This window comes from Equus caballus, chromosome 22 (genome assembly GCF_041296265.1).
Source record: "Equus caballus isolate H_3958 breed thoroughbred chromosome 22, TB-T2T, whole genome shotgun sequence".
NCBI classification, from domain to species: Eukaryota; Metazoa; Chordata; class Mammalia; order Perissodactyla; family Equidae; genus Equus; species Equus caballus.
In genome coordinates, this window is record NC_091705.1 from 26786733 (window position 1) to 26810971 (window position 24239).

At 46.1% G+C, this 24239-nt stretch overlaps 1 protein-coding gene across 3 annotated transcripts; it reads right to left on the reverse strand.

Moving 5' to 3' along the window:
• Positions 1 to 176: 176 nt before the first annotated feature.
• On the reverse strand, positions 177 to 24198 carry GSS (glutathione synthetase). Of its 3 annotated transcripts, none has more exons than XM_001499181.7 (13): positions 24063 to 24198; positions 21178 to 21312; positions 16007 to 16152; positions 13453 to 13528; positions 13004 to 13143; positions 12175 to 12291; positions 8683 to 8763; positions 8504 to 8581; positions 7299 to 7365; positions 4420 to 4614; positions 3865 to 3946; positions 2267 to 2456; positions 177 to 740 (listed from the first exon to the last, which is right to left on the reverse strand). In XM_001499181.7, the coding sequence occupies exons 2-13, from the start codon at positions 21304 to 21306 to the stop codon at positions 617 to 619; spliced, it is 1425 nt and encodes a 474-aa protein (XP_001499231.2). In that variant the 5' UTR covers positions 21307 to 21312; positions 24063 to 24198; the 3' UTR covers positions 177 to 616. The 3 variants fall into 3 exon arrangements, with proteins under 3 accessions (XP_001499231.2, XP_005604648.1, XP_014590608.1); XM_005604591.4 differs by having other exon boundaries at positions 23896 to 24086; XM_014735122.3 differs by lacking the exon at positions 24063 to 24198 and adding an exon at positions 23396 to 23556.
• Positions 24199 to 24239: the final 41 nt, after the last annotated feature.

A 24239-nucleotide genomic window follows, 5' to 3' on the forward strand; every position in this document is an offset into this window, starting at 1 on the left:
GATCCTGTGGGAGCATTACTGAATGACTAAGGATTAGAACTTCAGGGTCCTATCCATAGAGTCTGGGGCTAGGGAGACTCTAATTATAGCCAAGTCACTGCCCCTGCTCCAATCCACCTTAAGTGGGCTGACCCAGATTATAGCTTCTCCCTCCCCTAAATGCACAGAACAAGGAATCACAGAGTCAGCAATGTAGTTTTATTTAAGGCAGAGGTGGGGAAAGGCTATGCCCCTCCACTCCCCTCCTCCTACCCCTCAGTCCTATTCCAAGTCAGACAGTGGAACCTACTGAAAAGGCTGAAGAGGAGCTGACTGGAGGGTGGCAGGGTTATGAACCCTTACCTCAGATCAACTTCCCTCCAGCTGTACCCACATCCCCTGAGGATTTAGGGGCCTCTAAATCTCACCTAAGGGAAACACAGCTTTGCTGGTTCTCAGATGGGAGAGCTGGGGGAAGGTACCCAGCATTCACCTCCATGAAGACCGTGGAGATCTCTAGAAGAGACCTGCCCTCCCAAGGTTTGGGGAGGGCAGCCCCTCATGAGGGTTAGGAGAGGAATGACAAGTAGGAATAGAAGGCCTCTTGAGCGAAGTTCCAGAAGGCCTGGCTGTGCCCTCACACAGGGTATGGGTTGTCTAGGACTGCCACTCCTGCTGCCACACCACCATCTGCATGCACGATGGCTTTGGTTCGAAGCAGGTGTCCCACGTGCTTGTTCATCACCAATGTCTTTCCCTGCCTATAGAAATGAGGGCAGAAGACACACAACTCCGTCACCTGGACTCAGCCCCCAAACCCAGGACTTTCCCTGGTCCCAGCTGAGCAATGGGTGACTGACTACACCTAGAATGTGCTAGGATTTTAGAATCAGATTTGGGTTTGCATCCTAGCTTGGAAATTACTAACTTTGTGTCTTTGAGCAAGTCACTCAGCCTTTCTAAATATCAATTTCCTCAACTTAAAATAGGGATAATAAGGGCCGGCCCTGTGGCTGAGTGGTTAAGTTCGCACGCTCTGTTTTGGTGGCCGAGGGTTTCACTAGTTTGGATCCTGGGCGTGGACCTAGCACCGCTCATCAGGCCATGCTGAAGTGGCGTCTCACATAGCACAGCCAGAAGGACCTACAACTAGAATATACAACTATGTACTGGGGGGCTTTTGGGAGAAGAAGAAGAAAAAAAGGAAGATTGGCAATAGATGTTAGCTCAGGTGCCAATCTTTGAAAAAAAAAAAAGAATAAAATAGGGATAATACCTCTCACTTTACAAGATGGTCACAAGGATTAAATAAAGCAGGAAAAGCACTTAGCATGATGCCAGGCTCACATTTCATGTTCTGTAGCTGTAAATTTCCTTCTTTACATCTTTCTCAAGATGGCTGTGGTATGGGGGGGTGGGAGTTGGGGAGGAAGCGGCAGGGAGAGATGCTGCAAGTGGTTAGAGGGGAAGACTAGAGAGAGAGCAGGCTCTGGTGGGGAGCACGGTAGGATCTGGTATTCCTACCTTGCCCTGACTTTGGAGTGAGTCTTTTGCAGAGAGTGGTATGAGGGACCAGGAACTGTTCCTTACAAATTCCCAAGTCTTCCTCTCTTCCTGATACTTTAGTGCTCAAACCCAAACCCAGGAGCCACTCAGCTTTTCTTTTCTTTTTTTTTTTGTTTAAAGATTTTATTTTATTTTCCTTTTTCTCTCAAAGCTCCCTGGTACATAGTGGTGTAGTGTTTAGTTGTGGGTCCTTCTAGTTGTGGCATGTGGAACGCCACCTCAGCATGGCTTGATGAGCTGTGCCATGTCCGCGCCCAGGATTCGAACTGGTGAAACCCTGGGCCACCGAAGCAGAGTGTGTGAACTTAACCACTCAGCCATGGGGCTGGCCCCTGACTCAGCTTTTCAAAGCTACTGAGTATCCTCTAGTTGGCCCATCCCACCTTTCCTCAGAATCCCTGGTGGCCTGGGAGCTGGACCCAAACTCTCTTCTTCCCTGGGGTCTCCTTCTAGTCCAGGATTATTTTCTCATCCATCTTGATATTACTTGGAATTTCCTTTATAGTTGCAAAGCACTTCTCATCTGGGCTTCATTCGATAGCCCTGTGAGGTGGGCAGGTCTTGGGTCTTTGCCCTCATTTACGAGATAAGGAAACAGGTAACAGCTAGGGATTGGCAGACCTGAGAATGAAGCCCAGGACTCCTGCTCCCTGTCCAGTGCTCCCTCTGGGCTCACTTGGCTGGCCCTCTGGCAAGGAGGAGCCCCTCCTGACTGGCTCACCTGACATAGACCCCGAAGATGCCCAGCTCTGAGATGCACTGGTCCACTCGGGTAGGGCTGCCAGGACGTAGCAAGCAATTCCCAAAAGGCTCAGGTTCGATCTTCTCCATGAGGATGTAGGAGGCCCTCTCCTCGCTGTCCTTCAGCTGCTCCAGGGCCTGCACCATCTCCTCCCCATATAGGTTGTTACCTGCAATTCCACTGGCCAGTCACTCTGGACCCTCTACCCACCTTCTCCACCCTGTGCCCCCCTCTTCTTGGGCTAGGTGGGCAAGTCAGCAGCCTCAGTTCCTGACATCAGCTCAGTGAAGCCAGGGCAGGCCTGGCTCCAAGAAGGGAATGTCACCTTAATAGGAGAGCCCTTACTCACACAAGCGAACACACCTTCCACCATACCACCCTGCCCTGGATCTCCTCCTGCCTGTCTATAGCTGTTCCTTCTCAGCCTCCCTGACTGGCTCCTGCCCCTCTTAAATGTTAGGATTCCCAAGGAATCAGTCCTCCACCCTTGCTTTCTTCTCCATGTACACACTTTTTTCAGGGATATCTCTTCCAAGGCTCCATCTATATCCTGTAACTTGTTAACTCCCAACTCTTAACTCTAGCACCCTGCTCTAGACATCGCATGGATACACCATGGGCCCCCAAAACAAACTCAACATGTTCAAACAGAACTCATTACTTCTGTCTGAACTTGCCTCTCTCCTGGACCTTCCTATTCCCAATCAGGTGAAAGCCATCCCTGAGTCATATTTAACTCCTCCCTCTCCATTACCTGTCACTAACTGGGACATATCTCTTCAGTCTGTACTCCACTCTGTCATGGCCCTAGTCCAGGCCTCTACATTGCTCTTCTGGACAACTATACCAGCCTCCTCTAGGGTATCTCTGCTACCAATGTCTCCCCTCATTCCAGGACATGCTCTATCATGGCTGAAACATGGATCCTGGATCAATTGTGTGTCCCTTCCTTCCTTAACTCTCTAATGGCTTCCCACTACCTTAGGATAAAATCCAATTTCCTACATATATTCAACGTCCTTTATAATCAAGTCTCAACCATCTGTTCCAGCCCAAATCCCCGCCTCCTCCTATATTCCACACTGCACTCCAGCCTCACCAGTTACTCAATCTCCAAACGTACCAGACTTTCATGGGTCAGTGCTTTTGCTTGAGGTTGCTCCTTCTATATGGAATGCTCTTCCCCCTTTTCCACCTGGGAAACTCTTACCTATCCCTTAAGACCAAGATCAAAAAATCATATCTTCTGGGTCTGTGAGGCAGACATGACCCCTGCCCTCAAGGAGTTCAAATGAGGCAAGAAGACATCCAACCTTCTGATATGCCCCATCCCACTTCCCCACAATCCATCCTCAGGCACCTCACACTAAATTTGTCCAAACCCTCCAGTGCTGTTTAATCAGATTTCTCTGTGTTCCACAGGTCTCCTGGGACACTGTCCAAGGTGAGGGCCTGTGTCAGTTCTCCTTGTATTCCCCCAGAGCCTGGGACTGCCCATAGTAAGTGCTGGTTAGCACTAGTGACAGCCTGCTAGCACCCTTTCACTGAATAGCCCTGCAAAGGGGGAAACCACCTACCTCCACCCTCTCTCTGGGGCTTTAGCACAAACCGGCTGGGAGCAGCAAGGGCCTTAGCGATGGCCTGATCCCCTTCTTCACCCTGGCAGGAGGCAAGAAAGCAGTCACCAGCAGTTTTAGTCCAAAGAGGCAGGAGCTGAGGTCCTGCTGGGTGTGCAGAGCACCACCAGAGGAAGAGTAGGATGAGGAAGAGCTGTAAGCCCTCTTAGCCTAGATGCTACTATCTGGATGTGAACCCCAAATAACCCTGCAGCAGCAAGTACAATGAGAACAAGCTTTCTCTGGCAACAGTTCAGGGTTCTACAGCAGGAGGCCTGGAAAACAGGTACAGATATTGCTGTTCTTGCTGTCTGCCTCAGCCCCTTCCCCTGGTTACCATCCTCATCTCTACGTTTGCTGAGATTCAAGCTCCCCTCCCCATGGCTCTAGGCATTCTCACAGAACATCAGTGACCCAAGTCCAGCCTAGAGCCAGCTCCAGCCTCCTCAATACACTGGGCTGTGGGTCCCTACCACCTGGGAGGGCTGTGGTAAGAGAAATAGGCTGCCCACACACCATATCCAGTGAGTAGAGGCCAGCAAAGGTGGCACGGAGGCGGGCCACAGCCTGAGGCTGGCCAGGAAGCAACACCTCCAGCATGCCCACTCTGCTCAGCTCCTGCTGCACCTTCTTAGTCCCAGCCAGCTGAGTGGCAATGTCTGGGCACTTGACAGCACATGACCTCTCCAGCAGCAGGCGTGCTTCCCAGTTCTGCAGAGAGAAGAAAACAAAAGGAATTCTTCTTTATTTCACTTCAGCTGAACTTTACTGAGCATTCATCAGGTGCCAGGTATCCTGCTTTCTATCCTCACATTCATTATCTCCCAGGGTCATTGCAACATCCTTGTGAGGCAGGTGTGGCCCCTCTCAATCTACAGGATTCTTGCCCTCAGGGAGCTCACCATCTAGCACAATGATACATGACTGTAAGTGAAAGGGAAAATGACAAAAGGTGTAAGGGTGTAGAAAAATAGACGAGGAGGTTAGAAATGGGTAGGGCACTTGTTTGTGAGCTCAGCTTCCTACTGTACTCCAAATAAAATCCAAACTCCTTACCACAGCCTGCAAGACCCTGCAGGATTACCTCCTGTCTCCTTTTCAACGTCATTCCATGCCATCCCTCCATCTCACTCCCATATTCTAGCCACACAGGCCTGTCAGTCCTCAAACACACAAACATCATCCCACCTCAGGGAATGATGCTTTCCTTCTGCCTAGAATTCTTTTCCTTTTGGCTTTCCCAATGGATGGTTGGATCCTTTTCATTCTTAAGTCTTGGCTCAAAGTCACCTTCTCAAACCACCCTATTTAATGTGGGTTTCCCCATGATTCTCTATTTTTTCACTCTGTTGTTTCATTCAAAGCGTTTCTCCCAACTAGGGAAAAAAACATTTTTTTTCTATTTCTGTGTACTTTCTGATGCCCATCTCCCTTACCAAACTGTGAGCTCCATGAGGAATGGACCCTTGTCTGTCTCGTTTCCTGTTGTATCTCCAGTGTCCAACACAGTGCCTGGAGCTTTGTATGTGCTTAATAAATATTATTGTTGTTTAATGAGGTGAAATCTGAGTGGACAGGTAGAACCTGACAGGTGAGACTCAACAGGGAAGAGGTACCCTGGTTAACAGAATAATATGAGCAAAGGCCTGCAGGTGGGTAAGCACAGGATGAATGTCTGGTGTGCCAGGAGTTTAAGGTGTGAGAGGCAAGGAAACAGCAGAGGGTCATGCCTTCCAGCTCTAGTCCCCATTCTCAGGCACTGGGGGGACAGTCTGTCCTTGACTCCAGACCACATCAAACTGCCCACAGTATGATCAAGCCTATGGCCTGAGGAGCAATGCCCCCTCCTCATCCTACCTCCGCCTCTGTCTGTGCCTTCCTTCCATTGACACAATCAGTCCACCTGCAGCACCTTTGTCTGGTCTTCACCAACAAGCCCAGCCACCTAACTACTAGGCTGGTGTCCAGGTAGAGTTATAGGTGCCCAGAATATCAGAGATAAACCCAGAGAAGTACTCCATTATGTTCGAAGTGGGGAAGCAAAACTCAGAAAAGGGCAGGGGCTTGCCCAGGGTCACCTAGCAAGACACTAAGCCTCGCAGATTTATCTCCATGTTCTAAGTCTGGTCTGAGTTTCTCAGTTCCCTAAAAATGTCCTCTTCCTTATGCACTAATTTCCTTCCTTGTTAGCTCAACCTCTTCTCTCTTTTTAAACTTTTCTTTGGCCCCTTTCCCCAAACTCCCTGTCCTGGAACCTGGATCCACTTTCCCAATGGACAGTTTCTCTCTTTTCCAGTCAGCAGGTTCCCACCACTGCTAACCACTTTCTAGACGAAAGGACCGTCTATAGAGCTGCCACCTCTGTGGAGCTGCATTTATAGAGCTGGGCCTTAGGGAGAATCCTATATTCAAAGAATTACAGATCTGGAAGGAGCTACCTCAATTTTCTACTGTAGGTCCCTCAGCTTACAGAAACTGAGCCCAGAAAGGACCAGGGACCTGCCCATGGTCTCACACAGGCAGAGCCAAAGGCTCATGACCCCAGCCCACTGCTCATGGTATTTTCTAATTTCCTCCTTTACCTTCTCTCAACTGAAAGCAGGGCTTCTTAGCCTCTCCATGCTATGGATTAGGGGCAGGGTGAGAAGAATGATATACTTGCAATGCCATTGGACTGCGAGTCAGAAAGACTTGGAACTCCCTGTGGGACCTTAGACAAGCCCCTGCATCTCTCCAAACTTTAGTTTCTCCAGCTGTATAATGGGGATAATTATATGCCTCAAAGGGTGGTCATAAGGATTAAATGAAATAATGGAGGTGGAAAGTAATTTTGAAACTACATGGTAGGATAGCAAGATAAGGTGTGTCATTAAAATGAAAGGACAGGTGATAAAAACTTTCTGATGCAGATAAAAGAAAGGTAAGAGTTGGCAGGAAAGAAATGGTCAGTGGCATGATGGAACTGGTTTGCATGAGCTGACTGTAACCATCTCTTCCCAACTCTGTGTTCAGAGATGTTAACTGGGTAGCTTGAAATTGGCCATGATGGGAATAGTTACACCATAGAAAGTAGCAAATGCTACAAATTGAGGCTTCCCCTGACGCAAGAAAGATGATTTTTAAGCATTTAACAACATATCTCTAGAAACAGTGTGAATGGCTAAAGCACCGTGGATTCCTGAGGATTCAGATTCTAGAAGACAGTGTGTTTGTAGAGAGTGAAAGGTAGCAAAAAGTCTGTGGGAGGATAGGCAGTTCCAGCAGCAAGTTCCCTGAGGAAGAACTGAAGCCAGGGCTCAGGGAAAAACCCAGGTTGTTTTGACACCCCAGCTGGGTCTCTGAGGAATGATGGTGGGTCCCAGGAGGCAAAGAATGGTCTAACAAAAAATACCAACCTGTTGACTGTACTGACTTGGCATGTAGCCATCCCGGAAGTAAACAACAGCAACTTCCTGGCCATCCCTAGAGCACAGGATGGAAAAAGCTGTTGTGTTAAATTATAACTGATGTATTCAGTGGTTCACTCTATTTTAGAGTACATCAAAATGAGTTTGGCTTCTTTGAAAGTCAGTCCACAGGGGTAGCTTGGACAAGGGTTCACTGGAAGCAGTGAAAGTAGATACCCACACCACCACTGTTTCCACTAAAAACATGGAGGTGTACAGTAAAGAATGCTTTAGAATATTCTAGATCTAGGCATTCTAGGAAGGCCAGAGGTAAATAAGAAGGCAACCAGAATCAAATTAGGTAAATTGAAAAAAAGAGTAGGCTCAAAATTACCAAGCAGCAGAATCACATTGCTGTGCTTAGCAAAATATACTTGTACTCACACTGCTTAAAGTAACTGAAAACAGGCCAAGATTTTTAAAAACAGCAGAGGTGAGGGTGGGGAGATGCAAAATTGTGAATCTAGTTAAGACACAGACTGTCTTTTTTAACTCCTTCCCCTTTTCTTTGATTTATTTCATATTGTATGCTTTATCTGGAAAGTACATTAATAACTTTGTGTTGTTACATTAAAAGCACATTTTAAAAATAGTAAGTGGTATTGTGAAATTTCATGGAGGTTCTTAATTTTAAGACTCACAAAGTTCTAAATATGTGTTGTGCAAGCAGTGCTACCCAAATATGTGGTACTAAAGTCACCAGTGGTGGCCCCTGGAGGGAAGCACAGGGCCTGGCTTGGAACACAAATCCAGGCTCCTTGAGGTCTTGCCTGAGCTCAGAGAGCAGCTCCCATATCAATCACAGAATGAGCCGGCTACTCCTCTTCGTCTCTGACTGCCCAGCCTCTCTGACTCGACCAGACACCGAGAGGGGCAAAAAAACATTTGGGAGCCTGGGGACATATGAAAACCAAAGTTGTTTTAAGAAGGCCCTTATCCAGAATGTCAGTAGCTCTGATACAACCCTTTGGAAGCAGAACTCGGCTAGCCTTCTTCAGAATTTCCTGGGATGATGGGATATTTCAGAGTTCACCCCTAAAATTCAGAGAGAAGGAAGCCCTCATCATATCTCCCAGAAGAAAGGATCGTTTGGGAGGATGTTTCTTAAACCAGCGCTCTATTGGATCCTTGGGGAATGCTCCCTGAACACTTACATAAACAGCCTTCGGTCTTGGTCCAGAGATCCCTTTTCAAAGACATCTTCAAACCTTCGCCGGATTACATGGATATTCCTTGGAAAGATAGGCAAGGGTCAGAGGGAGTGGATAGTCTGTTCTGAGTGGCTCTCCCCAATCCTGGGGCTACATCTGGAGGTCTCCCCTTCTTTACTTACCTGGCCAGTAGCTCATTCTCTATGGCACGCTGGTCAAATATGTTCCTTTCCTTCTCTTGTGCAATCAGTAGCACCAGAGCACTGGGGAAAGAGCACAAGTGGTCCAAGCTGGCTACAAAGCTTGTCCTCCCTCTGACTCACCCACTTCAGGAATGAGAATGAGAACACATCTTCCCTGAAAGAGCAAATTGTTCTCTCAGCTCAGGTCTGCCCCAGGCATAGACACCTGAAGCTACAACATGTTATTTCCCAAAAATAGGAAAATTGAAAAAAATGAAAATGTCTCTGCCTCTTCTCCAGTAGGTAGACAAAATATTATAATTTTCTGTGCAAATTAAAATTTAGATTTAAAACCATCTCAAAAAGCTAAGAGGACTTTTTCTTAGAACTTAACATAATGATTCTAAAATCTTTCTGGAAGAATAAACAGGTAAGAATACTTAAAAATATTTTGTAAAAGAACAATGCTGGGAGTTAGGGGCTGATGACCCTATTACTCGATTGTAAAGCATATAATAAAAGAATGTGTGGTTCTTGCATGAAACATTAGAATAGCTCATTAGAACACCTACAGAAACTCTATAGAGCCAACTATAAATAAGGCACTATCTCTTGGGGCCTCCCAACATTTCTGTGATGTACCCAGGGTCACGTTTGGTCCTACAGTACTAATGGGATCACTGTGGCTTACTTGGTCTCTTCCTCTCTGCTTATCCACATGTTTCTTAAAGAAGCAGGAGCTCAAGAACTCCAGGAAAAGCTAATGTCAGAGAACTGTTTGGCTGCCAACGAAGCTATCTTCAGTTGTCAAAGACAGGTCCAGTCCCCCACCACACTCTCTTAGAGCCAACGCTCAGCAGTACTAAACTCCGTTTTTGCTGTAGCTGTACTGCTCAGTGCCAGTGGCTTCTTGCTGAGACTCCTAGATGGCCAGACTTTGGCTTAGAATTCCAAGTGTGGATTCCTGACCTCCTATACTTTGCCTCTTGTCTGTTTGTCTCTGCTTCTCCCTACCTCAGCTGAATCTCTTGGACTACACTGTGCCTGACTCCTTTCCCCTTAGCCGAAATACAGATTCTAGCATGCCCTCTCTCCTGGCCTGTTTGAAATCTTTTGAGGTCAGACATGACATTAAGCTGACTCTTGACTTGAGTTGGGAATCTGAGAGCCAAGCTAGAAATGGTGCTCTCACAAGCCATCTTGCCATGAGAGAGTCCCGGGGGCCAGTGGTCTTGCTCTTCACTTTATAGCCTCATCTGCTCTGCTCGTGGGCGGGAAGGTGGCACCTGGCCCAGGCTGGCCTTCCTCCAAGAAACTGTGGAGGAGGGTGGCTGTTGGCTGTAGGTTGAAGTGGAGCGGCACGCCCTGGTTAAGTAAGTCAGCCTGCCTCCTGCCAAATCATCGGAGCTAGACTCGGAAAAGGGATTCTACCTCCTCCTGTCTGTACTTCTGGGCAGTCTGTCGGGAGCAGGACTAGCAACATTCTCAGCTAAGAAAGGTAAAGTGGCAATAGCATGCTGGCTAGGAGAGGACTCCTGAGTCCCACTCTCAGCTCTGCCAGTGACTTGTGGTATGTCCTTGGGCAAGTCAGGGCCTTTCCTCGGGCCTCGATTTTCCCATCTATAAAATAAGGGTGTTAAATAGATCATAGTTCCCAACCTTTTATACCAAGAATCCCCTTTTCTTAACCCTACTCATTCCAACCACAGACACTATATTTTGAGAGTCTGAATAAATGTCTTAATTGAAATGATAATTCATTTTCCAGGCTTCCTTTAAAAAATGCTTAAGAAGTATGAGCTAATTTCTGAAAATTCATCTGCTCTACAAATTGTTCTGCCTTCGTTTTTCAATATATGGGACCATTCAATCTATGAGACCTTAGTTTTTCTACGGGATCATTCCTCGTGGAAGCAGAAGAGTGTAGTAAGGAGAACACAGGCTTTAGAGGCAGAGAGACATGAATTCTAAACTTACCAGCTGTGTGACTTTGGGCAAGTTATTCAACTTCTCTGAGCTCTCAGTTTGCTCTTGTGTAAAATAAAACTAGTGCTCCTTAAATAGTAGCCATTATTGTTATAATTATTCAAAATAACACATAATGATCCTCATCAAGTGTTTTAAAGCATTTTTCAAACCCAGGATTTCATTTAATTCTCATTACCACTCTTTTAGGTATTATTACTCTCATTTTACAAATGAGGAAACTAACATTCAGAGAAAAGAACAAACTTAATGAAGGTCATGTGCTGGGTCAGTAGAAGTGCCTGTTTGATTCTCAGAATGAAGGAAGCCAGTACTGGCTCAGGTGTCCCGCAGCTCTTACCCACCAGCACCTAATTCTGGGCACATGAGTCTTTTCTTTGCATGTTATTCACAGCCTGGCAGGAGAAACCCTTTGCAGTGTTTGTCCACCAGCAGTTCCCCAGCTGACCCATCTCCTGGCTTTACTCTCTTAAAATATGACCCATCTGAGTTCTACTTGACAAAACGTTCGTCCGATGACTTCTAAATGCTCAGAGTCTGAGGTTTCTTGAGTCTTGGTGAGGCTTAGCAAGCCCAGAGAGGCTCTCTGGGAGGCAATAAAGTAATTAAGAATGCAGGTTCTGGAGGAAGGTGGACTCTGGGCTCTCTCACCAACTCACCACTTGACCTCGAACAATTCACTTCACTTCTCTAAACCTCAGTTTCCTCATCTGTAAAATGGGGGATATGAATAGTACCTATCTTGGAGTGGTCGATATAAGGATTCAATGAGATCTTGTATGAAAAGCGCTTAGCACAAAGTGTGGCACTAGTAAGAGCTCATTAAGGGCTATGTTAGCATTGCAATGACTTGGTACAGTGGCCCCTCACTTATCCAGGAGTCACTTACCTAGCATCATCACACATCTGGAAGATGGCTGAGAAATAGGAAGGAAGCAAAAAAATGCCTCTAAGCAGTTAAAACAGACACTACAAAATCCCTAAATCAAAGCTTATGCATTTACTCATCAGAGGCCCTCACACTCATTAGACCCAATCAAAACAACCCAGGTCATTTGCTTTCCCAAACCACAGCAAATCAGAAAGGAGGTATAGGGATGGGAGTGGAGCATTCCAATTCAAGGACACTGACAGCAGTAAGAAGAGTGAGCTGATAGAAAAACTATGAAGAAAAATAATGAGAACTTAAATCCTAACAGTTGGGCCCATTAGTGCAGGAAAATAGCCTCACATGCCTCTCTCTCGGTAACACCTCTTCATTACATCAAATGCAATCACTGACATTCATAATGATGACCTCTAGCCAACAAGAAAAGATTATAGTCAGTATCTCTTATTTAAGAAGGAAGCCCAAAATGCCATTAAAATAATTTTGACACTTCAAAGTGTAAGATTCTTTTCCTAAAAAAATTCACTCATTCCCCAATATGTCAGGCAAAGAAGTTGCTGCACCCACAAATGCTGAATCCAAAGCAGGATTCTGCTGACACTTTTTCTCCCTCTTACTTGGCTGAGCCGTAGAGCTCCCAGGCTTTTGCGATCCCCAGGGCCAGTCCCTCGCTGGGATTATTGGAGAGGATCTTGGCAGCTTCTTTGGTTTTACTCAGGACATTGAGAACATGTCTGTTGGAAGAGAGATGTCTGTTCATAACTGGATGGACCTGGAAGACTCCTCTGCCTGTGACTCACAGACATAGGAACATCACTTTGAGAATCAGCTGACCACTAAAAAGCATCTTACCATCACGTTCCTATAGGATCCACCACAGCCTGGAATATGCTGGGCTGCCCTAACTCTGGCCCCTGGTGTACATGCCCTGAGGAGCCTTGAGACCCTTTGCTTCCACTCCACACCAGCCTCCCAATGAGCTGGAACCCCTTTCCCTGAGCCCGAGGTGCTGTCTGGAATCCTGCTGCAGACCATCTGGAATCAGAGCAACCCGGAGCATCACCGCTAGCTAGAAGTGCATGCTACTAGGGTCCAGCCCTCAGATAGGAAGCCCTTGAATTCTTCTCTACCTTGGATTCTGACCTCCTTTCAGGCCTTCAAACACGTAAGCTTTTTTTCACCCGAGGACCCTCGCAGATACTGTTCCCTCTGCTGGAATACTAACTTGTACAATGAGGTGGCAGGACTAGATGAACTGTGAGGTTCCTTTTCTCTCTGACACACCAAGAACTAATTACAAGTGGAAACTGTGCTATGGTGGGGAAACACATGACCCAGGGCCCAGGAAGGCATGGGTAGAGTTGGAGATCCCTGCCCTGCCCTGTGATTGTAGGCTCATCAGGCTGTCATCCCACCGGTATGCCCAGGGCTGCTCAAGGGACCCACCGGTGCACAGCTGGGGTCCGGGAGGCCAGGCCGCCAAAGCTGGCAGAGATGGTGTTGATTTCAATCTGTTTCAGGGCTGGGGAGCCATCTGCGTTGTGCTGGAACATGTAGTCTGAGCGATTCAGGCCCAGGAACACAGTCTGTGGGGAAAACTGAAAGCTGAGGACATTTGCCCAGGGGCTGACTCTGAGGGCCTATCTGGAGCATCTAGGTACCGTGAACTCTATGGAGAGAGTAGAGGCACCAGCTAACGCTCTCAGACCCAGTGAATCATTCTTTTGGTCATCTCAGGATTGGCCACTGATATACAAACCCAGTGGGGACCAATCAGAGGCAGATTCCCATGAGCCCAGGGCCTGGGCCAAATTCTTCTGGCAAAAAAACCCAAAAAACGAAAAAAGAGATGGGAGGGGCAGGTTCCAGACTGGGGTGGAATAGGAAATGGTTACCTGGGCAATGCCCTCTTTTAGGACTTGCTTGTGGATGTCAAAGAGACGAGCAGTATAGTCATCCCTTTTGATGGTGCTGGAGGAGGAAACAGAACATTTTCCAGGCTACAGGGAACCTCGAAAGCAAAGGCGTCTCACCCCTGTCCCTTGACTCCTGAATTCTCTCTGGGTCTACTGGCCAACACTTGAACACCCACACCAACCTGTTAGAGGACAGTGGTTTACAACTCAGCTCTAGAGCCAGATGACCTGGGTTCAAATCCCAATTCTACTACTCCCTACTAGGCAACCTCAGAGAATCATTTCACCTCTCTGTGTCTCAGTTTGCTCATCTGTAAAATGAAGAAGAAAATAATTATATTTATATCACAGAGTTCTGGTGAAGAGTAAATGAGATATTGCATGCACAGAACTGAACATAGTGTCTGGTCCTAAGAAGCACTCCAAAATGGCATGTGATATAACCATTTTATACTTGAACAGCTCTGATGGTTGGGAAGCTTTCTGGTTGCCCTGACATTAACTCTCTGTAGCTTCCCTTACACTCAGGGACCTCCTAGGACAAGTCCTCTCTGCCTCTTCCACACCAGCCTCAGAGACTAGAAGGCAGCAGTTATGCCCTGTGCCCCGAAAGATTTTTCTGACTCAAACCAAATATCCTATTATTTTCTTCAACCAGTCCCCATATGATGTGATTTCCTCAGGGAAGCTTCCCTCTCTGGGTCAGGTCTCCCTGTTATGTGGTGTCACAGCACTGCTTGCAGAAGCAATTTTCCATTTTATTTGCCTGATGACTAGTGTCGTCTCTCCTATTTGACAATAAACCACAGGAGGGTGAGAATCGTGTCTGTGCTAGGTCATCATCATGACCCAGTGTGCTGCTGTGACATGTGGCATGAAGTAGGGGCCCATCCAGTATGATTATCTGGAGCCTCAGGAAGAGGCACCCACAGGTAACTAATGCCACACTTGTTGTCTCTCAAGATTCAGGGGGGTCTCTGCATGCCTGCTCAAGCCTGACCTGTAGGCTCCCTTTGTTACAGGGACCCCAGTGAGCCCACATAGCTCAGGCCTGCCATAAAGTTCCTCTGCTCTCCAGCCAGCTCTCTCCTGAGGCCTTTCCCAGCCCTTGGTGAGGAGGAGAGTCCCCAGCTGGGCTTCAGCCTTCAGGAAAGTTGAGACACATTTTCCCTTTTCTAAAGAGGTGCTCAAGGGACCCGCCCAGTGGCGTAGCACTTAAGTTTGCGTGCTCTGCTTTGGCAGCCCAGGTTTGGCCGGTTTGGATCCCAGGTGCGGACCTATGTACCGCCCATCAAGCCATGCTGTGGCAGACATCCCACATATAAAGTAGAGGAAGATGGGCATGGATGTTAGCTCAGGGCTAATCTTCCTCAAGAAAAACAAATAAATAAATAGAGAGGTGCTCCCATTCAACTCCAGACGCTAGGCTGCTATTCTAGCATACGTGATCCTGGGAGTCTTCTTCCTTACAAGCTAGAGTTTGCATGTATTTCAGATGAGAGGGGAACAAGGAAGGCAGGGGTTGCAGAGAGGGGCTGCAGGGAAGGTCTCCCACATAACTGCATCTTTAGGGTAAGGGTCAGAAATCAGGATGCTCATATTTCCCACAATCCAGAATTACAGGTACAAAAGCTATGCCCATCCCAAGAAAGATCTAGGGAAAGGTAGTGGTATGGTTTATATATTCATGACTTACTGGGTTTTTAGCTCCAAGTCAATGGTTTGCAAACTGCTTACCATTACCCTTCTCATTCACCCTCACACCAATCTGCACATTTTATAAAGATTTTGTCTCTAACAAAATAATTGTTTTTTCTTGAAAAATTAATCAGGCATGCAATTATATATATGTCTAGTCTCTCTCGATATATATATACACACACATATACGCAAATATATATATCTCTATATATTTAATTCTAAAGTAAAGAAATTCCCCTTGCCCCGGGGCCTGAAGAGAAAAAAAGATCAAGGGAAAAGAGACAGAGAAGGGTGGATGGAGTGAGCCATTTCAGGGGTTCTGTATCCTCGTCCCCTTGTACAGTGGGGCCAGCTATACTCATCCCACCCAGAGATGAGAGGCCTGACTGACAAGAAAGGGTCAAGGAGAAGAAGTAGAAAACCTGACTTTAAACCCAATAACCTCCCCTGCCCTCTGTTTTCTCTGAAACTAGGCAGATCTTCCCTAATTCCAAATGGAAATTTCAGTCTTCAAAGCAGGGGGTCTCGGATCAGAGAATCACAGAAATGTCACTGTTAGAAGGGACCTTAGATTTAGGCCAACCTCCCCATTTTACAGATGATGAAATTGAGGCCCAGAGAAATAAAGGGACTTCCTTGAGGCCATATAAATAAGTGGTAGAGCCAGGATTAGAAACCCGCTCCCCTGACTTCTACTCCTTTTTATTTCTCCTGTGATACCTGTCCCCGACCTCACCAAGTCAGCTGCCAGAGCAACACCTCATAGCTCCCCAGTCTTTCAGTCCCTCGGTTCTAGCAGCTCCCAGCCCCCCATTGCCCCACTGCCCGGTACCTGGAGAGAGTTTGCTCCAGAAAGGCAGCATTCTGGCTGACAGCATCCACCAGCAAGTTGAAGTCCATCTGCACAGCATAGGCCTGCTCCAGCAGGGCACTGGGGACCAGTGAAGGGAAGAGCGTGAAGGGGGCATAGCTCACCACCTGATTAGGGAGAGAGAGTGGGCAGGGGTAAAACACCTATGAATGGGTTGTCTTCCTGCAAATGTAACCCCACGGAGAGTGTGGCCTACATTTAGTGGGGACTGCAAACTGCAGAATAGGGACTACCTCTGGGAAAGGAGGGAGGAGAACAGGATGAGGAAGAGGTACAAAGAGAACTTCTAGACTCTGTAATATTGTATCCTCTACATAAAAAAATGGCAGAAGCAAAACGGCCAAAACAAAGACAAACAAACACAAAAAATTATTGAGCAGTTACTGTGTGCAAGGCACCGTTTTAAATACTTACATGGATCCATCATTTAACCCTATGAGGAAGATACTATTATTATGTATACTTAATATATCGATAAGGGAACTGAGTCTCAGAGCAGTTAAGCAACATGTCTAAAATTATATAAAGCTGTTAAGTGGCACTGGGATTTGAATCAGGATGGTTACTAAACCACACACACACGTACACACAGACACTCTGCTCCTAGCCAGTTGATATCCAAGCCCAGGGCCCTCCCCATGACAGAAACTCACACCCTTGTCCCTTGCCTTCTGATTGGGAGAGAGGGAGAGTCCTGCTGGTAGGGCTGCAGCAGAAGTGAACTCTGGCCCCCAGAGTAGAAGCCGGGAGTGGTCTCCCCGCAGTGTTGGAGATGGTGACTCAGGTTGCCAAGCTTTGAGTTCAGCTGCATTCTGAGTTCTGTGGACTTTGGCAGAGCCAGGAAACCCAAATACCATCTAGGACACTGTTTTTAGAAGAGGATAATGCATTCTGAGATTCCCAACAACAAAAGAAATAGAACTTGGGTAAGTGATTATAAGATGATCTTGTGACTTGTATTATGGAGCATTCCTGACTTTAACCTCTCAGTTAATATCAGTTTGTCATTATGGTAGTACAAGTTTATGGTGCTCAAACTTGGCATTTATATATTTATTTTAGGAATACTATTATTTTGAATAGATAATACAAACACATGACACAAAATTCAAGAGACAGAAGGATACATAGTGAAAAGTATGTCTCACTCCCACCCTGGTCCCAATGACCCAGTTCTCTTCCCCAGAGGCAAATGGTATACTAATGTCTCACATATCCTTCTAGACTAATCTAATGTATATGTATACATACATATTTTCTCTTTTTTTACACACCTAGAAGCATACGATACATACTTTTATGTATTAATATTTCAGAGACACTTATAAACAGGTATATATATTATCTATATAAAAATTTATAAATATTTTAGAGACATTTTCATATATGTTCAAATAGAGCACTCTCATTATTTTTAATGGCTGTATAGTATTCCACTCTTTGGATACACCATAATTTATTGAATCTAGCCGTCTATTATGAACATTTAGGTGGTTTTCTTCCCCCCATTATAAGCACTGCTTCAATGAATATTCTAGAACATACATTCTAGGTATTGCGAGTGAGAAGGTCTATACATTGTAAATTTTTAAAAGCAGCAATGTCAGGTAATTAGGGTAAATCTAATTAGAATTTTGGTAGATAATTCCCAAATTGACATCCTCAGCATCTATTTTAAGACAAAACTGAGGAAGGATATTTGTAAGAGTAAGGTTTTTTCAGCTTGAAGTCTTTATGAATTAGAGTGGGAATTACCGCAGATTATGTAAGGGGTGACCTAATACCCTGAGTGCATGTGTGATGACTACAGGGTCATTTCCTCGGCTTTAAAACTCAGAACTCTGCTCTTCCAACAAGACCCATTTGGCCTGAAAAACTCCCAAAGAGTTTTCTGCTAAGGCTTCACTCTGCCTCTGTCCCCACGACTCCTTATGCCCACTTGACTTCGGGATCAACAGTATACAGCTGTTCTCTGCTGTCCATAGGCTGAAGGCTGAAACACAGTCTTCCACTTGTGATAAGACACAGACAACAGAAATATTCTTTTACTATACGAAAAACTACAGCACATGCGTAACAATAAATACTCTGCTTCCCAGTCAGGAAAACAACAGAGAATGATGGGAAGGAGCAAGAACTCCCATCTCACCTAAAGGGGGCAGCCAGAACTCCACTCTAGCCAACTGTTGCCATGCAGGAAAGTGGGCTAGGGTTGCTGCTGATCTGATTTTTCAAGACCAGCTGGGTATCCAGATTTGATTTTTTTAAAGATTTTATTTTTTCCCTTTTTATCCCCAAAGCCCCCCGGTACACAGTACATAGTTGTATATTCTTCGTTGTGGGTCCTTCTGGTTGTGGCATGTGGGATACTGCCTCAACGTGGCTGGATGAGAGGTGCCATGTCCACGCCCAGGATTCGAACCCACGAAACACTGGGCCTCCTGCAGCAGAGCACGCAAACTTAACCACTCGGCCACTGGGCCAACCCCCAGATTATTTTTTAATTTCATGATTAAAAAAAATAGTTGGCTCTGATTTTTTAAAGACACTTTGGTGAAAAAACTTAACAACGCTTGTCTCTGAGGGAAACCATGGCTGGAGCAAGGAGACTTATTCTAAAGTGAATACCCTTTTGAATTCTGACACCTGTTCATGTATTAAAAAAAATAAATTAACTCCCTAAACGCTGCAGGAGCCAACTATTCAGTCACACATGGCTGGTGTGTAGCCCTGATCTATATAGAATAAAGTTCACATTCTTCTTTCACGCGTATCCAAAGTCTCTTGGCTGTCTGGTTTGGGCCTGCCTTCTTTCCCACTGTATCCATTTATATGCCCCGCATTCAGCTGCATTCTCTTGAAAATTCTTCTCCTTTTCCTGCTTTGGGGTCTCTGCTATACTTTTCCTTTGCCCTCTTTGTCTTCTAAGGTCTAGTTCAATGATCTAGTGCCACTAATGAATTGCTCCTTCTTTCAGGTGTCCTATACAGTATCCTGTGAGAGGCAGTCAAGCATGGAATTCCAGAGCATGAACTCAGGAGGCAAACTCCTTGGGTCTGAATGATGCCTCTGTCGATTATACCACCAATTAAATGACCTCAGACAAGTTACTTAACTTCCCTGGCCTTGGTTTCCTCATCTCTGAAGTGGTGAGGATTAAATGAGTTAGTAATCCCAAAGTATTTAGAAGAGTGCCTGGCACATAGCAAATGCTCAATAAATGATAACTAATGTTTTGCAGCAGGATGTCCATGTTTCCTTATAGAACTGACATTATTTAATTTTGTCTTGTGGTACATTGTCCAACTAGACCATGAGCTCCAGAGGAGACCAGGGCCTCTGGCTGCCTCACCCGTGTATCCTCAGTACCTAGAATGGCCTGGCATAGAAGAGGCACCTAGTGAAGATTTGGAATGAAATCTCACACACACACACACACACACTGCCTGTCTTTTTTTCCGGATTGGGAATATCATTGAGGGCTGTACTTTTTCTAGGCTCCATCAGCTTCCAGAAAGACCAAGTGTTGGACCTTCACACCATATTTGTTGATCAACAGAAGAAGTAAAATCTTGGAAGAGAACACACTTCATCCTGGGTTCAGACGAGCAGTTCAAAAAATCTAAATCTAAGGTCCACAAACCAAACAATTATACTCCCAAAGCCAGAGGCAGACCTTCCACAGCATCAGCCTACTTAGGGAAGAGCCATTCTCATTCACTCGGATCTCAGGAAACATTTATTGAGTCTGGAATCTCCACCAGGGGTCTGAGCACATGGAGACAAAACAGATGTAGCTTAGTAAAAAAAGATGGTGGCAGCTCTTTAGTTACTAATATGGATAATCATAAGGTATACTGTTAAGCAAAATAAATGCAAGGCACAGAAGAGCTTGTCTAGTATGCCTCTTTGTGTAAAAAGTGGGAAAAAGGAATATATACATATTTTCTTGTTATGAATAAACTATTTGAAAGAATAAATATTTTATTTATAAAACACAGGTGACCTTAAGGGCAGGAGAACTGGGTGGCTAGGGAACGTGGAAGAGAGGGTTAAACCATTAACTCTTAGACTCTGAATTTTGAACCATGAAAATGTCTTACCTAGTCACAAGATAAAAGCTTATTTATTTATTTATTTATTATTTTGAGGAAGATTAGCCCTGAGCTAACATCTGCTGCCCATCCTCCTCTTTTTGCTGAGGAAGACTGACCCTGAGCTAACATCCGTGCCCATCTTCCTCCACTTTATATGTGGGATGCCTACCACAGCATGGCTTGCCAAGCGGTGCCATGTCCTCACCCGGGATCCGAACCAGCAAACCCCAAGCCGCAAAAGCGGAATGTGTGCACTTAACCGCTGTGCCACCAGGCTGGCCCCAACAGGTTTTTTTTTTTTTAAGAATGAGGCTTTTAAAAGATGTGGTTTGGACTTAGCGGTTCTACTTTTATATATCAACCCTAGAGAAACACGCATACAGGTGCCCAAATAGGCATGTACATGGATGTTCCCTGGAGTGCTATTTGTAGTCATAAAACATTAGAATTCACCTAAATAGCCATCCGTAGAGGAAAGTTAAACTGTGATCCATCCACACCTGGAATACTATGCATCAGAATGAAGCTGACCCTAATGGAGGAGTTGGAAAGATAGCTTGTTAAAGGAAAAACAAACAAAACCACATATATATGTATATAAAGGCACAGAGAAAGACCTGAAAGGATACACCATAAACAAATTACAGAGAAGGTAGTATAAATAGTGGGTCTTAAAAAATAACAGCTCACTGGGCAAAGTGCTTCACGTGAATTATTTTCTAATTCTCTTACCAACTCAAGGAGGTAGGTCCCGTTATTATCCCTTTTTTATACTTGAAGAAACTGCAGCTGAGAAAGGTTAAGTAACTTGCTTATATCACACTTCAAATCCCAGACTTAAATTTGATGACTCTAGTATGCTGCTTTTTACTTCACATACTTCTAGAAATCAATTTTAGTTATTGAAAAAAATAAAGCAAAAGAGACACGGTCTCTGACCCAAAGGAGCTGCCTCCAGCCTGGCAGAGGCCAGATAATGGGCTGTAGGATCCAAAGCAGTGTGGTCAGTGCTGTGGGGAGAGACCAGGGGCTTACGTTCGAGGAGCTGGGCTCCTGTGAGGTCCTCAGCAACACTCCCTCAGCCAGGGCCCGGTCCACAGCCTGCCGTGCCAGCTCCTCCAGCTGCCGCTCATCCTGTAAGAGGCTCCCCCAGCCAGTGGCCATCCCAACCTGCAACAGAAGGAGAAGGGAGAGCTTGGTGACAGATGGCCTAGGGCCTGCAACCAGTGAAAATGGTAGTGTGGTATAGGAGAGCGAACACTGGCTAGTAGTTCCTAACAACTTCCATGAGCACAAAACAGAAAGCCTGATAAAGCATTTCCAATACTACTCTCTCTTTTGATTCCTAGTACACCGATGGCATTATTCTCACAGTAAGGAAGCAGAGGCTCAGAGAGGTGAAATGACTGGCCGAAGGTAATGACTGGTAGAACCCGGACTTGAACCCAGGCCTCTGGACTCCCAGCCCAATGCTTTTCATTGGAGAAAGAGGCACTAACGTCATATGTGATTGGGGGCAAGTTCCTTCCCCTCCCAGAGCTGCAGATAACCTCCCTGTGAAACAAGGGGGATGGGGTAGACCAGTGGTTTCCAAACCTGGCTGAATACTCTAGGGAACCTGGGAAAAAACATAGATTCCTGGGCCTTACTCAGAGATTCAAGAGATCTGAAGGGAAGGAGAAGATGAAGCCCTGTATTTTTAACAGATTTTCCTGGGATGGGAACCACTGCAATAGATTATTAATTTCTCTTCTAGTTCCAACAAACCTTGTTGGCAGATCTCAAATAAATTACGTGGCGGGGTGTGGGGTGGTGGTTAAAGAGCCCTTTGTGGAATACTATGAAATACAGATAAGGGGAACTCCTCCCTGATACTAACTGAAGCAAACTTACCAGCAGGAAATGATTACACTCCTTGTATGGACATCTATCATCACAGCACCAAAAGACAGAAAATATTTTTGAGAAATCACATTAGCAGGATAGAAAGAACTGAAACCCAAGTGCCTAGTGGGACAGAAGTTCAACTGACTGCCCAGAGACACACAGAGGTGAACCAACTCACAGCTTGATACTCATTCATTTTGTAGCAGCCCCAGTGGTTGAAGAACATCTGGATAAAAATCTGGAAACGTTGTTCATTAATTCTGTCCTGCCTATTGTCATTTGATTTGAGGAACAGAACATGGTTGCCCAGCTCAGCGGCCCCCAGGAAGAGAGCTAGAGAACGACAAGTAACCTCTTATCACATTCAGCTCCATGACCCTCTCCCCATGACAGAACTGGTGCTAGACCAACTATGAAAGTCTGCTAGCCTCAGCACAATGTTTTGAAAGAATGAGCATGTGATTTCAAGAGGGTCCTGACAACATCTCTGTTGGGTAAGATAGAAAAGGGCAGTCAGAGCAGAGATCAGTCAGTCAGACCTAGGTTTGAATCCATAATAATGTAACTTCCTTTAAAAATAAGATTGGCGTGCGGATTAAATGAGAAAAATCTGTGTGCAGTTCCTTAGCAGTATTCGGAACTCTATACATGAGAGCTTTTTTGGCTGTACCCACATCACAGGTGGGAGACTTGTCAGAGGTCATACACCAGCCAGGTAGCAGAGCCAGGACTAGAACCTGTGACTCTGACATTCAAGCAATTAGCCCTCACCTCTCCACAACTCTAGGCTTCCAACATCTCTGCCTGCTGTTGTGCTTTTGTTTAGTTGGTAAACAATGATTGGCGTTTAACGCCAGTCACTTGACTAGGTAATGAGGATACCAAGAAAGATAAGACATAAAATAATCGCTATGAAAAGTACTAATTGGGCCGTTTGTTTTTCTCATTCTATAGTTTCAATTCTTCTTGTAGCTTTGTTTTGCTGATGACACTCAAATCTCTACCTTTACAGAAGTGCTTTCCTGACCTTCAAATTAGAATATCCAACTTCACTGGGAATCTCCACACAACCACTATAGAATTTGCTGTTGTCTCCCCACAAATCTGCTCCTCCTCTGATGAACCCCACCCAGGCACCAAAGCCTTGTATGTACTTCTCTCCTACACCCCATTATCCTCCAATCCTGAGGATTGTTTCTAAATATAAGGTACTTTGAATTCCTTGATTTCTCTCCATCTCCACTGTTAGGATCCTAGCTCCAGCTACCATCATCTCTTCCCTGGGCATTAAACAGATTCAGAGAGAGGTATACTCAGCGACCAGGATACACCAGCCTCTTTCGGGCTTCCAGGCTTTGGCACGTACTGCTTGCTGTCTCTCTTTGGAACACTCTCCGCCACCCTTGATCAGCGTTCATGACTTAGTTTCCGAAGCCGTCCCTGTTCTCCGCCCAGGGCTTATACAGCCCATTCTTTCCCCCGGACCGTAGGAACAGTGTCTGTCTTGATCACTTCTCTACCTCTAGCGCCTACTACTGTATTCAACATATGTTAAATGAATGAATGATGAATGAATGACAGCCTGGGGCCAGATCACCAAAAGCCTGAAAACGCCCACAAGGAAACCAGTCGAACTTTATCCCAAGGGCGAGGCCAGTGCCTGCGTGGGGCCCGTGCCAACAACACGTTCTCCTGTCCAGGCTTGCCTCACTTCACTGGCCCGCTCGCTCCCACTCTGGACAAAGTTTGCTCCTATCGCTCCCAGTTTTTTTAAAAAACTCTAGCTCTAGTTTCACCGGGACCGCGTCCCCGACAGCAGCCCGATCTGGAGTCAGGAGATCTGGGGAATCTGGGATGGACACGCACCAGCCCAACCTCCTCAGTGGGCACCAGTTTCCCCGTCCCTGCCACAGGATTGAGCAGCAAGATCTCCCGGCCTCCGGGTTCCAATCACTGGCCAGACCCCTCCCTCACATGCTTCCTCCCGAGGAAACATGACCCTTGCCGGCCGCCGTTGCCGCGCCCCAACCTACTCTTTCGTCGTCCGGCCGCACACCGTACTCAGGCCCCTCACGCCGTTATCCGAGGCCCAGGGGGCGGGGCCTCGGTGCAACCCAATGCGCTTGCGCGGGCCGCAAACGATCAGGTCAGGGGCGGAGACCAGTGCCTGTGGAGCTGGACGGCGGCCGGGAAGGGGCAGTCCGTGGGAG

Coding starts and splice junctions, on each gene's coding strand:
- GSS (XM_001499181.7), bottom strand. CDS start 21,306: ATGGCCACTGGCTGGGGGAGCCTCTTACAGGATGAGCGGCAGCTGGAG. Junction 13,529..16,006: donor CTGGAGCAAACTCTCTCCAG/GTACCGGGCAGT, acceptor TTCCTCCTCCAG/CACCATCAAAAGGGATGACT. Junction 7,366..8,503: donor CAAGACCGAAGGCTGTTTAT/GTAAGTGTTCAG, acceptor CCTGTGCTCTAG/GGATGGCCAGGAAGTTGCTG.